The 16,925-nt window shown below is 46.0% G+C and overlaps 1 protein-coding gene across 5 annotated transcripts in view; it reads right to left on the reverse strand.

The window, feature by feature from the left end:
* Window positions 1-16,388, reverse strand: part of PHAF1 (phagophore assembly factor 1) — a 67,493-nt gene extending 51,105 nt beyond the window's left edge. Inside the window, exons 1-2 of one of the 5 annotated variants that reach the window (XR_014784611.1) lie at window positions 13,288-13,412; window positions 11,435-11,562 (exon numbers count right to left, since the gene is read on the reverse strand). Coding sequence is in view for 3 of the 5 variants with exons in the window: in XM_084812073.1 (XP_084668199.1) it covers window positions 11,435-11,562; window positions 13,288-13,382 (223 nt within the window). In the remaining 2 variants the exon portion in view is untranslated. Of the gene's footprint in view, window positions 1-11,434; window positions 11,563-13,287; window positions 13,413-15,315; window positions 15,428-16,003 lie in introns of those variants that run through there. The other 4 variants (XM_084812076.1, XM_084812075.1, XM_084812074.1 and 1 more) reach the window with 4 other exon arrangements.
* Between the last annotated feature and the right edge of the window lie 537 nt (window positions 16,389-16,925).

The raw sequence follows: 16,925 nt of genomic DNA on the forward strand, positions 1-16,925 counted from the left end.
TCACTGGTTTTCCACAAAATGTCCCAATTTCTCAACTTGTAGTTTCACCATCTCTGGATGGAGATGGTATTCTGCAAGAATGGCTAGAATAGTCTCTGTTTAGCAAGCAGTACGTTCTCTTCTACCGAGGCAATCTCCAACTTAAAGCAAACATTGATTATGACAGACAATAGCCTGTGTGTGCTTGAGAGAAGCTTCCTGTATCCCATGGGAATTTGAGAGTTCCAGTCCAATACATCTGGAGGGAGCCAGGTTGGGGAAGGCTGCTGTAAGGCTTTCAGCAAGCAAGACTAGAAATGTCTTCTTTAGGTCAATTTGGAATTCATAGGCCTTTAAGGATCCAGCAAGAAGGGCCACCATCACCTCGGCTAAGCCAGCTTCATCAGGTTTTGCCTTGCTCTAACAACCATTCCATCAGGCCGTAGAGGAGGGAGAGACAGAAAGGAGGCCACACAATCGGTTCAGGGGAGAGACCAGCCATTTTCGTTCCCCCTCACTTGAACCGTTTCATTCCAGTGGTCATGAATCATGACTCATGATAAGGAGACCAACAACATCCGGCTGCGTGACAGCTGCATTACAGCTGGCTGTTATAAGACCCTTATTAACATTTAAGAATTGCGGCCTGAGTGTTTTTATTTTCCTTTTCCCTCCCCATCCTTTTTGTGTCATGTCTTTTTAGCCTCAAAGGAGGGGCTGTTTTTTTTTCATTGATCTGAAAGCTGCTCTGGGAGACTTTCCGGGCTGAAGAGTAGGGTATAAAAGCTTCAAATAAATAATCAAATAATATCAAATACAGTATAAATATATAGAAAAGGGATATAGAGATACGAAGGCCTAGGGGAAAACTGGGAAAAACTGGAGGAACAACAGAAATATTTGGAAAAAAATAATGCCCCCCCTTTAATCCCTGGGGGGGGGGCGTTTTTTCCTGTTCCCCCCCCACACACACACACCTTTTTTTCTGTGTTTTTTTCCCCAGGCCTTCACATTTCTAGATATACAGTCCAGATGCCTACAAAAGATGCATTAATACAGGCTGCTTTCACATTGCCTAGCCAATGTAATCCAGTAGTGAGAGTGGTCCTGGATAGCAGAAAAGGTCTCCAAACTCCACATAAAATGGAGCTGGGTCACTCACTGCCAGGGAGAAGGGAATGATTTTTTCTCTACTGAAATGGTGTTCCCAAGTGTTTTCACCCGTGACAGAAACTAAGCGGGTGCGCTATGGGTCACGACTGGGGAGGGAGGCGCTAAACTTTGACACCATATTTGGAATGAGGCTCAGATATGGTCCCTTCAGATGTGCATCCCAGCCGGTGGACAGCTTGACCTTGTCCCTCAGAAGTCACTGGGAGCCACCCAGAACTGAGCCATTCCCTGCCTAAATGCACATCCCTGTCCTGCATTCTATTTCTTAGTGTGATGACAGTGTGTATTTTACACAAGACTTTATACAAATGCTGCCAGTATTTCAGGCTGGGTGCATATGAAGGAAGGCCTTGGATATTGCAAGAATTCATGGGGGTGCAACCCCCTGCTGGAACCCTATCCTTGGGGCCACCAAGTGTTAGAGGTTGAGGGCAGGTTCTGCCCTCACCACAACATTGCTCTGAAGTATAGTGCTTTACTTTATTAATATTTATTTGCTACATTTCTATACCAGCTAATAGGAAGAAAAGGAAAAAACAACACCTGAAATAGGCAAACCAGAAAGGAGACAACAACTCTGGAGTTGAGCAATCATAATAATCTTTATTGCAGCTCTACGCATTTTGGAGTAAAAACACCTTCAGGAGCTAAACAACAAACACCACGGTTCTGGGCACTTACATGTGGTTCCTAGGCGGTCTCCTATTCATTCTCTGTTCAGGGTAAAATCCCCTTTACTTCAGAAAATATAATACATGTGCCTTTCAGCCATTCTTTGGTCTAAATTTGGGTCATCTGATTATTTAGTATCTACTGCACAGTTTTGTACAAGGCAAGAGTGATGGAAGTTAATTGAAGAGCAACAACTGGAAAGTTGACTGGCAACTTAAAGGAACATGGTGAACTCTACAGAAGCAAATCGATTATCTTTTCTCTGTTGCAAGGGTCATAGCTTCAGGAAGTTTGGCTTATATAAGTTGCAAGACCAGTATCTTTAATCCTAAACTGAATGTTCAGACCAGAGGTGTAAAATTTCTGGAAATTCTGAAGCCATGGCAAAAGCTTTTCCCTCCCCACCTCAACGTTTTAGGGGGGGAAATGGAAATCTTGGGGGAAACTGAAATATATTCAATATTTACTTTATCAAACCTAAACTTATTCTACTGCTTTAACATAAAATACATCAATTATAACTTAGTACATTAAAGTTTCCTATTTGTTGTATTTATGAAATTTACAGAGCAATTTTATTAACTTATTTAAATATTTTTAGGCTGCCTTTTATGGTAAAAACCTACTCAAGGCAGATTATATAAAATAATCCTATGTGTGTTTACGTAAAGTTAAGACTCACTCTTAGTGAAGCTTAGAACCACATAAGCACACACAGGATTTCATCCTCAAAGGTATAAATGCCTTCGTTTTAGTTGTGAATATACCCAATACGAGAGAGTGAGCTGCGAACTGCTGCACCCTATGCTACCTAAACACATGTACCTTAGTTTCTGCCATGAGAGAAGTAGGAAAAAATCAACACTGAAAATAGAAACCACAAGTTTTGTAGTAAGCAAAATGAAGTGCATTGTCTAGACCAGACTTCCCTAAACTGGTATCCTCCAGATGTGTTGGACTAAAATTTCCATCATCCTCAGCCAGCATTACCATTGCTGGCTGAGGATGCTGGGAGTTATGGTTCAGCACATCTGGACAAGCGCAAAGTTGGGGAAGGACTGTCCAGACAGAAACATCTTGACGTGTCAAACACTTAGGACTAGTAACCTATCTGGATATAAAGTTAAACTTTATAACACTGAACTCTACAGTATACACAGTATAAATTGTCTTACATTAAAAAAAACCTTCATATTATTTAGAGTAAAACCTTGTCTTAAAAAGGATTCCACTCATTCCAAAAGAGAAAATACTTCATTGAAGATTTTTTCTAGTGTTCCTCAAATTTTCCATTTTTTTCCACCGGAAAGCTGAAAAAAGTCCAAGAAAGAATCTGGGGGAAAAAACCTGTCATCACGTCCACCCCCCCACCCCAGTTTGTCCAGGTTCTTTCCCTGGGCTTCACATCTCTAGTTCAGACACAAATCCAGTTAAGACTTAGGGCACAATCCTATGCATGTTTAGACAGAAAAGAGTCCTACACCCTGGCTGAGGAATGCTAGGAATTGCAGGACTTTTTTCTGTCTAAACATGCATAGGATTGTACCCTTAATTACACAACAAACCAGCACCATTGAGATTTATTTTATTTATTATTTATTTAAAACATTTCTTGGCCGCCTTTCAGGGCAGAAGCCCTCCCAAGGTGGCTTACAGCAATATAATTTAAAGAACAGTTAAAATATTAAAAGCGATAAAAACATAAAAACAATAGAAGCCAACAATAAAACCAGCAACAACGATAACAGCAGTAACAGCAACAATAGCAGTCATTTCAAGAGAAGTTCATGGTAAAATAATATGCTTCCAAGGCCTTCTTAAAAGCCTGCAATGATGGAGCATGGTGGACCTCTGATTGCAACTTGTTCCAAAAGTGTGGGCCACTGCAAAGAAGGCCCTCTCATGTGTGGTCACCCACCTGACTGCTCTCACAGGTGAGCAAGTGAGAAGGGCCTCTCTTTCTGATCTTAACGTGCAGGTAGGCTGATATGGGTGAAGGCAATCCTTTAAGTAACTTGTTCCCAAACTGGTTAAGGTTTTAAAGGTCAAAACCAGCAGTTTGAATTGGGCCCAGAAACACACTGGTAACCAGCGGAGATCAAAAGTCCAGCAACATCTGGAGGGCCACAGGTTTCCCACCCCTATTTTAGGTGTTGCTGATACCTGGGTGAACTGTAAGTGTGCATTTAGAGTGCCCTCTGAAAACCTGTGACATGCCATCTAGAAATCTGTGGCAAACATACAGGCATTCCTCAGAAGACAAACCAATGTGGACAGAGCTTGCTAAGGGTAGGGAGTTTGAAGACCACCACACTGCTAAAATGTAGGATTGGGTTTTTAAAACAGTTGAAATGTTAAAGGAGAGGTGGGCAACTTGTGGCCCTAGGACCGTATGTGGCCATCGCCATAATTTCACATGGCCCTCAACTTGATTTCAAAAGCTCTCTGATTGTGATCAGTTCAGTCTTCTGGCAAGAGCAATCTGTCCCTTCCTTTGCAGCCTGCTAGACAGGAAGGGAGAGAAAAGGGGTGACCCCTTGCTCCTGCCTACCACTGGCTTCAGCCCACTGCCAACATGCAGCCCTCAACAAATTAGCTGCTACCTGCCCACTCCTGTCTCAAAGGGTCAGTTATCTTATTTATTTAATTTAAGTGTATTACTTTATTTCTATACCACCCTAGAGCCAAAGTTCTCCGGGCAGCATATACAAATTGTAATAATGCAATTGAAAAACAAACAATACACAATTGCAATATGAAAACAGCACAGCAGGGATAAGTCAATAACAGCAACACAGACCGATCTTTTAAAACTTTAAAAGCTAGAAAATCCCATTAAATACTTAAAAGAGGCTCCTTAGAAAGTCTGATACAACAACAAAAAGTCTTTGCCTGGTGCAAAAAAGAATTCAAAGTATGTGCCAGGTGAGCCCCTCTTGGGAGGACATTGCACAGTCTGGGTGCTATCAGTGAGAAGGCCCTCTCCATCATAGTCACCCTAACGTCTGGTGGTAGCACTTGGAAAAGGGCCTCCGATTATGACGTCAAGGTGCAGGCAGGCAAATATGGGAGGAGGTGATCCATCAGGTAACCTGGTCCCAAGCTCTTCAAGATAGTGTGTTTAAGACACAAAAATAAGCTCCACAGTACACAGGGAAACATAGTAAGCATCAGATCTGACAAGCTCCAACTAACTCTCCTGTTCCAGTGAATCAGGGACCTGTTTAGAATTCAGGAGACTAGCAGCAACTGCTGAGTGCAAAACCAAGTGTGACCACCATAGATACCACCAGGCAATCTAATTACTTTGCTATTGTGTCTCTTAAATTGGATTTTCACTGAAATCATAGTTTGAGATTTTCACAAAACTGCAAAGCACTTCATCTTCATTCTGATGATAAAGTAACAAAATCTATGCACTTAAGGATCTATGCATTAATTAAGAAGTAGTGTGTGGATAGAAGAAAAGATAGAAAGAGTGGTAGTTGACTGGAGTTTCTCTGGGCCTCTAAAATTTTTAAGAAATAGGATACTTACTGCATACGTTTTCAGAATACTGTTGACACACAAATAACCACTGGGTTTTACACAAGAGTTATGCTCATTACAACCGCTCCACACCAATTCATTGGAAAGCACACCTACCAAATAATGCAGCAAATACATAAAGCTGTAATAAATCCCAGGGGGAAAGCATATGCCTGCATTTCCATCAGATCTCAGAACCACTACTTCATAGCCAGTCAGTTCGAAGTCTTCATCCAGAATCTTCTAACACAGTTATCAGGCGTGGTTAAAACCACACACATACCCTATGCCAGATGAGAAGACCCGGACTAAATTCTGTTGTGCAACCTGTACAAAGCCCATTCCAGAATCAAGCCCATGAAGTGTGAGGTGCTTAACACTGTAGTTCATACAACCAACTTATACGTATCAAAAATTAAGGATCAGGAAGCAAAAGAAGTGTCCCAGCAGGTGGGCCAACAGAAGGCGACTGCAGTTAACTATGAAAAGATGGAGCACATCCCCTCTTTTTTCCTACCTGAACACCCAGACCTGTTACTCTGACAGAGCTGCTTTATATGGGACCTCCTCTTCTTATCAGCACATTTGCTAATATCTCAATATCATGCCAGCTAGCTAGGACTTAGAGCAAGCAATGGCCAGGTTCCTCCCCCACCCAATAAACCATGGTTTATTGCAGCCTTCCCTGATGTTTTGGACTACAACTCCCACTATCCCCAGTGTGCCTATTGCCATGATGACTGGAGAAGATGGGGTTGTAGTCCAACCCATCTGGAAGGCACCAGGTTGGAGAAGGCAGGATTATTGGATCGAGAGAGAGCATTGTGCCCGCATGCTCCCTTCTCTTGGGCACCCCAGTGGAAAACGTCCTGGGTTTGTTAAACCACAGTTTCCCATTACATACAGAGAAACTGTACTGTAAACTCTAACAGGAAATGGTGGTTAACAAAACTGAGGGTGTTTTTTTTAATTACAGTACACATGAGAAGGGAGGAGTGGAGTAAGCATGCAGGCACAACATGCGTTTTGGAGGTTATACCTGGGCTGACACATGTTTTGAGGTATACTGTGTCCCCCTCTGAATTGTGTATACAGCATAACCAAATATTCCCTGACACAGCAAATACTATCACCACATTGAGAAAGGTTTCCCTATGTGGATCAGCTGCACTCGATGAGTAAAAAGTCTGGTGCCTAGGGAAGAACAAACTATATCCTGTACCCTGGTTAGCACATGCATAACCTATGTGCCAGCTTTCATAAGCACATTTTATCTGAGGGCACAGTAGCATGTGGGCACCCTTTTGCAGGACATAGCACCTTTTTTTGGCCCGAAGTTTTTTTTTAATTCCCGGTACATCACTCTCTTCCAACAACCAAAGAGATGACTTTATACATGGACTTCCAAGATGGTCAACACCGAAATCAGATTGACTACATCCTTTGTAGCCAAAGGTGGCGGACATCTATGCAGTTGGTAAAAACAAGACCTGGAGCTGATTGTAGTTCAGATCACGAACTTCTTATTGCACAATTCAGAATCAGATTAAAGAGAATAGGGAAGACCCACAGATCAGTTAGATATGAGCTCACTAATATTCCTCATGAATATGCAGTGGAGGTGAAGAATAGATTTAAGGGACTAGATTTAGTAGATAGGGTCCCGGAAGAACTATGGACAGAAGTTCACAACACTGTTCAGGAGGCGGCAACAAAAAACGTCCCAAAGAAAAAGAAAACCAAGAAGGCAAGATGGCTGTCTGCTGAGACACTGGAAGCAGCCCAAGAAAGAAGGAAAGCAAAAGGCAACAATGATAGGGGGAGATATGCCCAATTAAATGCAAAATTCCAGAGGTTAGCCAGAAGAGATAAGGAATTTTTTTAAACAAGCAACGCATGGAAGCGGAAGAAGATAATAGAACAGGAAGGACAAGAGACCTCTTCCAGAAAATTAGAAACATCGGAGGTAAATTCCAGGCAAAAATGGGTATGATCAAAAACAAAGATGGCAAGGACCTAACAGAAGCAGAAGAGATCAAGAAAAGGTGGCAAGAATATACAGAAGATCTGTATAGGAAGGATAATATCGGGGATAGATTTGACGGTGTGGTCAGTGAGCTAGCGCCAGACATCCTGAAGAGTGAGGTTGAATGGGCCTTAAGAAGCATTGCTAATAACAAGGCAGCAGGAGACGACGGTATCCCAGCTGAACTGTTTAAAATCTTGCAAGATGATGCTGTCAAGGTGATGCATGCCATATGCCAGCAAATTTGGAAAACACAAGAATGGCCAACAGATTGGAAAAGATCAAGTTATATCCCCATACCAAGAAAGGGAAGCACCAAAGAATGTTCAAACTATCGAACAGCGGCACTTATTTCACATGCCAGTAAGGTAATGCTCAGGATCTTGCAAGGTAGACTCCAGCAATTCATGGAACGAGAATTGCCAGATGTACAAGCTGGGTTTAGAAAAGGCAGAGGAACTAGAGACCAAATTGCCAATATCCGCTGGATAATGGAGAAAGCCAGGGAGTTTCAGAAAAACATCTATTTCTGTTTTATTGACTATTCTAAAGCCTTTGACTGTGTGGATCATCACAAATTGTGGCAAGTTCTTGGTGGTATGGAGATACCAAGTCACCTTGTCTGCCTCCTGAGGAATCTGGATAACGACCAAGTAGCAACGGTAAAAACAGACCACAGAACAACGGACTGGTTTAAGATTGGGAAAGGAGTACGGCAGGGTTGTATGCTCTCACCCTACCTATTCAACCTGTATGCAGAACACATCATGCGACGTGCTGGGCTTGATGAAGCCAAGGCTGGAGTTAAAATCGCTGGAAGAAACATTAACAATCTCTGATATGCAGATGATACCACTTTGATGGCTGAAAGCGAGGAGGAGCTGAGGAACCTCATGACGAAGGTGAAAGAAGAAAGTGCAAAAGCTGGCTTGCAGTTAAACCTCAAAACAACCAAGATGATGGCAACAAGCTTGATTGATAACTGGCAAATAGAGGGAGAAAATGTGGAGGCAGTGACAGACTTTGTCTTTCTAGGCGCAAAGATTACTGCAGACGCCGACTGCAGCCAGGAAATCAGAAGATGCTTACTTCTTGGGAGGACAGCAATGACAAATCTTGATAAAATAGTTAAGAGCAGAGACATCACAGTGACAACAAAGGTCCGCATAGTGAAAGCAATGGTATTTCCCGTAGTAACCTATGGCTGCGAGAGCTGGACCATAAGGAAGGCTGAGCGAAGGAAGACAGATGCTTTTGAACTGTGGTGCTGGAAGAAAATTCCGAGAGTGCCTTGGACTGCAAGAAGATCAAACCAGTCCATACTCCAGGAAAGAAAGCCAGACTGCTCACTTGAGGGAAGGATATTAAAGGCAAAACTGAAGTACTTTGGCCACATCATGAGAAGACAGGACACCCTGGAGAAGATGCTGATGCTAGGGAAAGTGGAAGGCAAAAGGAAGAGGGACCGACCAAAGGCAAGGTGGATGGATGATATTCTGGAGGTGACGGACTCGACCTTGGGGGAGCTGGGGGTGGCGACGGCCGACAGGAAGCTCTGGCGTGGGCTGGTCCATGAAGTCACGAAGAGTCGGAAGCGACTGACCGAATAAACAGCAACATTACATCTATTAAACTGAAACACCAAACTCATCTGAGAAGGGCTGTAGCTCAGTGGTAGCGCACATGCTGTGCTTGCAGAAGGTCCCAGGTTCAATCCCTGGCATCTCCAAGTAGGGCTGGAAAACTCCTTTCTGAAACCTGCCTTTGCTATCAGTCAGTGTCGAAAATACTGAACTAGATGGAGAAACGGTCTGACTCTGTGTAAGGCAGCTTTCTCTGTTCTTATGAACACCTTAAGGACACTGGCATGTCACGTTACTTGAAGTCTAAGTCTTTAGCTAATTCTACACAAGTTTTTGTAATACAACCATACTTTTTAAAAAAAAGCTGACTTAACCTCTATGGAAGCAGGTGTTGGAAGTAGTACACCGCTGGAAGTGATCTGGCACAATGTGAAAGTCTTGTAAAGCGAATGTACTACAGAAACCAAGACAAGAGTGTAACGTATTCTTTAGTGAACTACGGATTGTTCTATTGATCAAATTTGTTCCTGCCTTTCCTCCAAGAAGCTCACAGTGGTGTACACAGGATTATTTCAGCTTATCTTTACATAGCCCTGTGAGGTAGGACAGGCTGAGAAATACTGAGTGGCCCAAGATTGCCCAGCATTAGGCAGGATTTGAACTCACATATCCTGGTCCAACACTCTATCCACTATGCTGCACTGGCTCTCTCTGATCATGCAATCCTTGTCAATCAAGCAGTCAAACAAACAAATAAACAAACATAATTCTCTGCCTTTCCACTCATACAGATCTCCAAGGTAGCTCAGAAGTAAACATGAATTGTTGTTGTTGTTGTTCAGTCGTGTCCGACTCTCCGTGACCCCATGGACCATAGCACGCCAGGCCTTCCTGTCCTCCGCTCTCTCCCGGAGCGTGCTCAAGTTCATATTCATTGCATCCGTGATGCTATCTAGCCATCTCATCCTCTGCCGTCCCCTTCTCCTTTTGCCTTCAGTCTTTCCCAGCATCAGGGTCTTTTCCAGAGTTTTCTCTTCGCATTAGGTGGCCAAAATATTGGAGCTTCAGCTTCAGTATCTGTCCTTCCAATGACCACTCAGGGTTGATTTCCTTTAGGATGGACTAATTTGACCTTCTTGCAGTCCAGGGGACTCGTAAGAGTCTTCTCCAGCACCACAGTTCGAAAGCATCGATTCTTCGGCGCTCAGCCTTCCTTATAGTCCAGCTCTCACAGCCATACATTACTACTGGGAAAACCATAGCTTTGATTAGACGGACCTTTGTCGGCAAGGTGATGTCTCTGCTTCTGACTATGCTGTCTAGGTTTGCCATAGCTTTCCTCCCCAGGAGCAAGCGTCTTTTAATTCCATGGCTACAGTCACCGTCTGCGGTGATCTTGGAGCCCAAGAAAGTAAAATCTGTCACTGCTTCCATTTCTTCCCCTTCTATATGCCAGGAAGTGATGGGGCCAGATGCCATGATCTTAGTTTTTTTAATGTTGAGTTTCAAACCAGCTTTTGCACTCTCCTCTTTCACCCTCAACAAGAGGCTCTTTAGATCCTCTTCGCTTTCTGCCATTAGGGTGGTATCGTCTGCATATCGGAGGTTGTTGATACATGAATTATGAATTAGCCCTCCCTTTTACTGAAGAATCCTTCCAATAGGACTATCAGCTCTCAAATCACTTCAAAACTGCTTCAGTTTCCTCTTCTAGAAGGGATTACTGCATTTATGTTCCACGTTTCACTCAAATATGTATGTGGACCAAAATATTTGTCTGGAAGAAGACTCCATACCTTTCAGGAATCCTGCTTCCAGCAAGGTTAAATGCCAGTTGTTCTGAGCAATAGCCATGTGATTTCTGATGGGTGTTGCTAAACATGCTAGAATTACAAGAGGAGGAAATGCCAAAGTAAAGCATGAACAAAACATGACCCTGTTTAAGGGCACCCTGAGAGGCTTTTATGTGTAAACCAAGAGCCATTTGACAAGTAATCCAGAATTAGGTGGTGGACTATAACACTTCAGAAGTCTTTAGGTATGAAACTTTAATACTTCCAACACATTAAAATCCTTGCAAGGTAGTAAGCTAGCACAGCTCACAGAGAGGGCTATATGCTAAACCTCTCACTGAGGTGCTTATTATGTGCAAGGAGCTTTTAATATGTGGGAGGTCCAAATATCACCTCACATCTTCAGCCTGCTGAAGCGGCACAGTCCAGAATTTTACCCCCTCAATCTACCACTTCATTCTGTGCAATGTAAATAAATAATAATAAATAATGTGTAAAACAGCTCTCAAAAAATTCCTCCCTTGCAATCATTATGTTTCCAACACGACAAATCTGGTTTATTTCAGCTTAAATCTAACTCTTAGAACAACACAGAAAGGAGAGGCCCTTTGTCAGGGCCCACCCCTCTGCATCACTTCTCATTATAAAGAAGATGCTGTCACAGGTACTAAAGCACTTACCCAAGGTGAATTCCCATTGTTCATTCCCAAGAGATCGCTCGGGAACCACTTCCAGATCTAGCATTGGCCCAGGCAGAGGAACGGCCCAGTTATCACACAGCAGGTTCACAACGTTACTGTAGTTTGACCTGTGAAGAGACAGAACACACACCCAAGCTTATGTGTCATCCTTGTAATCTAAGGTCATAACCCAAAGCAACATGTAAATATAGTCCCTCTTGCTCAAACTCTGATGAAGAAAACCACCACTCCACAAGGTTGGCCTTGTTATTGTTAATAATGTTATTAATAACAAGACATTGTTCTTGTTCCCTTTTGGTCAGGTGACCCACATCTTATTTACAGTACCGTCAAGTGCTCTATGTGGGACTGCCTTTGAAAAGTGTTTGAAAACTACATCTAGTGAAAAATGTGGCGGCCAGACTGTTGACTACTTTAGACACCATATACCACTGGTCTTGAACCAACTGCACTGGCTTCCATTTGTTTCCGAGCCCAATTCATGGTGCTGGTTTTGATTTATAAAGCTCTAAATGGCTTGTGGCTAGGATATCTGAAAGACCACCACCTCCCATATGTGCCTGCATCTACAGTGTGGTCTTCATCAGAGAGTCTGTTTTCTGTCCTACCACCAAGGTTAACAGGTACACAATACAGGGCCTTTTCTGAAGCAGCACCCTGACTCTGGAACTCCCTCTCAAAGGGGATCAGGTTGGCTCCATCCCTGTTGGGTTTAGACAGGCAGTGAAAACTGTACTGTTTTGCCAGGCCTTTGGCTTGTAAAATTGCTTTGGCCTGTTTTAAAGAACATTTTGGTTTTATTCTGCTTTTATTGGATGTTATGTCATTATACATTGTACACCACTTTCACAGCCCTGATGGGCAAAAAAAGTGATTAATAAATACTTTTAATAAACAAATAACAAATATGCTCAGCAAGTTTTAAAAGGATTCATCAACTCCATAAACATTCAGCGCTTTATGCACACACACTAATTATATAATGCAAGCATTGGCAGGATCAAGCTAGGCCTGAATCTTTCCCTCCAATCATGCTCGCTTTGGGACTACATCCATATTCAACAACAGATATACAGGATAAGTGCTCAGAGAATGATAGGCATACAAGCGGGCCTGTTTTTACCCCGCCTTGTCCCTCTGCCAGGAACAAAAGTGAGTTATGCCGATTCTCTCCCTGCCAAACCCTGGGATAACCCTCCTGCCTTTCCTCCCTCACCACGAGTGTGTTGGGGGAGGGGGAGGGGGAGAGGGGGGCTTCCTCGGGAGGAAATCCAAATACTTTCCAAATACACCTTGTGTTCCTGAACACTCAACATGGTATAAAGGGCAGATGGACATGCCATCCCCTCCTTAGAGACTCTCCCCCATAGTAGTAATCCTTGGAGACAACCGCCCCCAAAGAATTCTCTCTTAGTAGGGTCGGCCATGAAGAGTCATCTTTGAGGACCAACTACATCTACACCCATACGTATGGGTCGAAATGCCAAGATCCCCCACCCCATACATCCATATTATCCAGTATAAGCAGCCTGACAGGCAAATAAACTTTCAGCTATAAGGCACATGCAGGACAGTCTCCTTCCTCTGCCTTATACAAGAGATTCCTGCCCCCCACTTGGGGGAAGGGGTTAGAACCCTATAAATATTAGTTCCTCTCCCCATTATGAGCAAGCAGTTCACCCCTCAGATACAGCGTGCTTGTGCATACACACACAATCCAAGAGATATGCGGCATGCTCAGATGCCTAGAGAACAGGCTCACACTCCCCCACCCACCCACCCGCAATCTCTCACAAACTTCAATCCCTCAGCCACGAGGACAAATTACTCACAGGGAAGAGAGGTGCAGAGAGAGTCCAGAAAGACCTTCCCAGCACATGCAGCAACTCGCTGCGATAGAAACTCTGCAACAAGGAATGCACTTCATCCCTGCACGCCCCCCCCCCCCGCACAGCCATGCGAAGATCCCACCAAATAAGAGAAACCTCAGCTATGAGGGGCAAAAGTTCTCACCCTGAATATCAGGTATTATACCTGATATAATAGGTATATTATACCTATATACCTACTATATTATAAAATAAGTACCCTGCCGGTACTTGCAAGGGTAAATCATGATCTCCCCATGGAGTGCCAAAAAACCCAGCAAAGTCACCTATACGAGGGTCAAGAAGCAACAGTAAGAACCAGACATGGAACAACCGATTGGTTCAAAACTGGGAAAGGAGTACGACAAGGCTGCATATTGTCACCCTGCTTATTTAACTTATATGCAGAGTACATCATGAGAAATGCTGGGTTGGATGAATCAGAGGTCGGAATTAAGATTGCTGGGAGAATTATCAACAACCTCCGATATGCAGACGATACCACCCTAATGGCAGAAAGTGAAGAGGATCTCAAGAGCCTCTTGCTGAGGGTGAAAGTGGAGAGTGCAAAAGCTGGTTTGAAACTCAGCATTAAAAAACTAAGATCAGGGCATCTGGCCCCATCACTTCCTGGCATATAGAAGGGGAAGAAATGAAACAAAGTGACAGATTTTATTTTCTTGGGCTCCAAGATCACCGCAGACGGTGACTGTAGCCATGAAATCAAAAGACGCTTGCTCCTTGGGAGGAAAGCTATGGCCAACCTAGACAGCATAGTCAGAAGCAGAGACATCACCTTACCGACAAAGGTCTGTCTAATCAAAGCTATGGTTTTCCCAGTAGTAATGTATGGCTGTGAGAGCTGGACTATAAGGAAGGCTGAGCGCCGAAGAATTGATGCCTTCGAACTGTGGTGCTGGAGAAGACTCTTACGAGTCCCCTGGACTGCAAGGAGGTCCAATCGGTCCATCCTAAAGGAAATCAACCCTGAGTGGTCATTGGAAGGACAGATACTGAAGCTGAAGCTCAAATATTTTGGCCACCTAATGCGAAGAGAAAACTCTCTGGAAAAGACCCTGATGCTGGGAAAGACTGAAGGCAAAAGGAGAAGGGGACGGCAGAGGATGAGATGGCTAGATAGCATCACCGATGCGATGAATATGAACTTGAGCATGCTCTGGGAGAGAGCGGAGGACAGGAAGGCCTGGCGTGCTACGGTCCATGGGGTCACGAAGAGTCGGACACGACTGAACGACTGAACAACAACAACCTATATAATATACCTATTATATTATAAAATAAATACCCTGCCGGTACTTGCAAGGGTAAATCATGATCTCCCCATGGAGTGCCAAAAAAAACGGCAAAGTCACCTGATATAATAGGTATATTATACCTATATAACATTATATTATAAAATAAGTACCCTGCCGGTACTTGCAAGGGTAAATCATGATCTCCCCATGGAGTGCCAAAAAAAACGGCAAAGTCACCTGATATAATAGGTATATTATACCTATATAACACTATATTATAAAATAAGTACCCTGCCGGTACTTGCAAGGGTAAATCACGATCTCCCCATGGAGTGCCAAAAAGAACGGCAAAATCACCTGATATAATAGGTATATTATACCTATATAACATTATATTATAAAAGAAGTACCCTGCCGGTACTTGCAAGGGTAAATCATGATCTCCCCATGGAGTGCCAAAAAAAACGGCAAAGTCACCTACGCCAGAGAGGTTCCTCATTAACAGACCCCCTCCAAATATCCCATCTTCTGCTAATTCACCCCCCCACACACACACAGCACAGACCGCATGCTGGCACATCTCCCCCTATGCAAAACAAACAAAGCAAACAGGCAACCCCCCCCCCGTGCCCCCGCAAACAATACTTCTATTTTCCCAGGGACCAGTGGCTCAGCTGACACCCCTTCCCCACAGATACATGCTACCCCACACACACAACCCGCGGAGAAAACTAACCTGCTCCCCCAGCACACCAAAAACATACCCCTCCCCAATTCCAACTTGGGGACCGCCGCCCCTTAGGGGCAAATGCCGGCAACCTTCCTCCAAAACTTACTGGGGGGCTGATACCCGGGCCCATTTTCTCCTCCCGCCCCCGCAGCCATTCCTCCCCTGCTCAGATGTAAACAGGGGGGAGAGGGAGGCACCCCCACGCCCCTCTCCAGCAGCAGACATTTCCCCAAGCCCCCCCCCGCGGAATCTCTCCCCCCTCCGAAACAGCCAAGCACAATGACAACGTACTCCCCCCCCCAGAGACCACCTTTTCCCGGGGGGCCCCCACAGAGAGAGTCTCAGCCCGTCCCCCCTCCCCTGGGGCGGTCTCTGGGGTGGGGGGCGCCTCTCTGGAGTGCTGCGCGCCCCCTTTCGAAAACAACCCCAGGAGGGGGAAGAGAAGGGGGGAGGGGGAGGGGCCCCCCGGCGGCCCAGCAGCAGCCTCGCCTCTCTCCGCCCCCGCCCGCCAAGAAGCGGGCGCAGAGCGGCCCGCCCGGCAAGGGCGCCCCGCTCCCCTCGCGCGCCCTCGGGCCGCCGAGGGGCCGCGGGAGGCCGCCCGCCCGCCCGCCCGCCTGCCGGCCGGCCGGCCTCTCCCCGTCCCGGGGGCGGCGGGGGCCCCGCCAGGGGGAGGGGGCGGCGGGCCGCGACTCACCTCACTTGCGGCTGCTGCAAAAGAGCCGAGCCCGAGCGACGCCTCTGCAGCCGCGGCGGCCGTCGGGCGAGGAGGCGGGAGGCGGCGCGGCGCGGCGCGGCGGCGGAGAGGGCGGGCCGGGCCGGGCCGGGCCGAGGCGGAGCCGGGCGCCCGCCGGCCTGCGCCCGGCAGCGCGTGCCGGGGCTCGGGCCTCTTCCGCCCGGCGCTCGGGGGCGGGGAAGGTGCGGGCGGCGCTCTGCACGCGCGCAGGGGCTGCGCCGCCCCCCGCCGGCGGCGGCGGCGGCGCGCTGCTTTCTCCCGGCCCGAGGGCCGCCCCGTCCCCTCTCGGCTTTCTCTCCCCGCTCCCCAGCCTGCTCGCTGAGGCGGTGTGGGAAGGCGCTCTGCACGTGCTCAGAGGCGCCGCCGCCGCTGTTTTCTCTCGGGCGCCAAGGCTCAAGTCAGCCCCTCTTCTCTCCTTCTTTTCTCTCTCTCTCTGTCTCTCTCTCTCTCCCTCCCACTCCGAATTTCACTGCTGTGGAAAAGCGCTCTGCATGTGCTCAGAGGCACCCCAGTCGCCACCTTCGCTGTTTTCTCTCGGGCGCCAAGGCTCAAGTCAGCCCCTCTTCTCTCCTTCTTTTCTCTCTCTCTCTCTCTCTCCCTCCTGCTCCAGATTTCGATGGTGTGGAAAAGCGCTCTGCATGTGCTCAGAGGCACCCCATCTGCCGCCTTCTCTGTTTTCTCTCAGGTGCCAAGGCTCAAGTCAGCCCCTCTTCTTTTCTCTCTCTTTCTCTCTCCCTTCCGTTCCAAATTTTTCTCTCTCTTTCTCTCCCTCCTGTTCCAAATGTTGATGGTGTGGGAAAGTGCTCTGCATGTGCTCAGAGGCACCCCAGACGCCGACGCCGCTGTTTTCTCTCAGGTGCCAAGCATCAAGACAGCCCTTCTT

This window comes from Heloderma suspectum, chromosome 8 (genome assembly GCF_057233095.1).
Source record: "Heloderma suspectum isolate Gila_16-S chromosome 8, 16-S_ref, whole genome shotgun sequence".
Taxonomy (NCBI): domain Eukaryota; kingdom Metazoa; phylum Chordata; class Lepidosauria; order Squamata; family Helodermatidae; genus Heloderma; species Heloderma suspectum.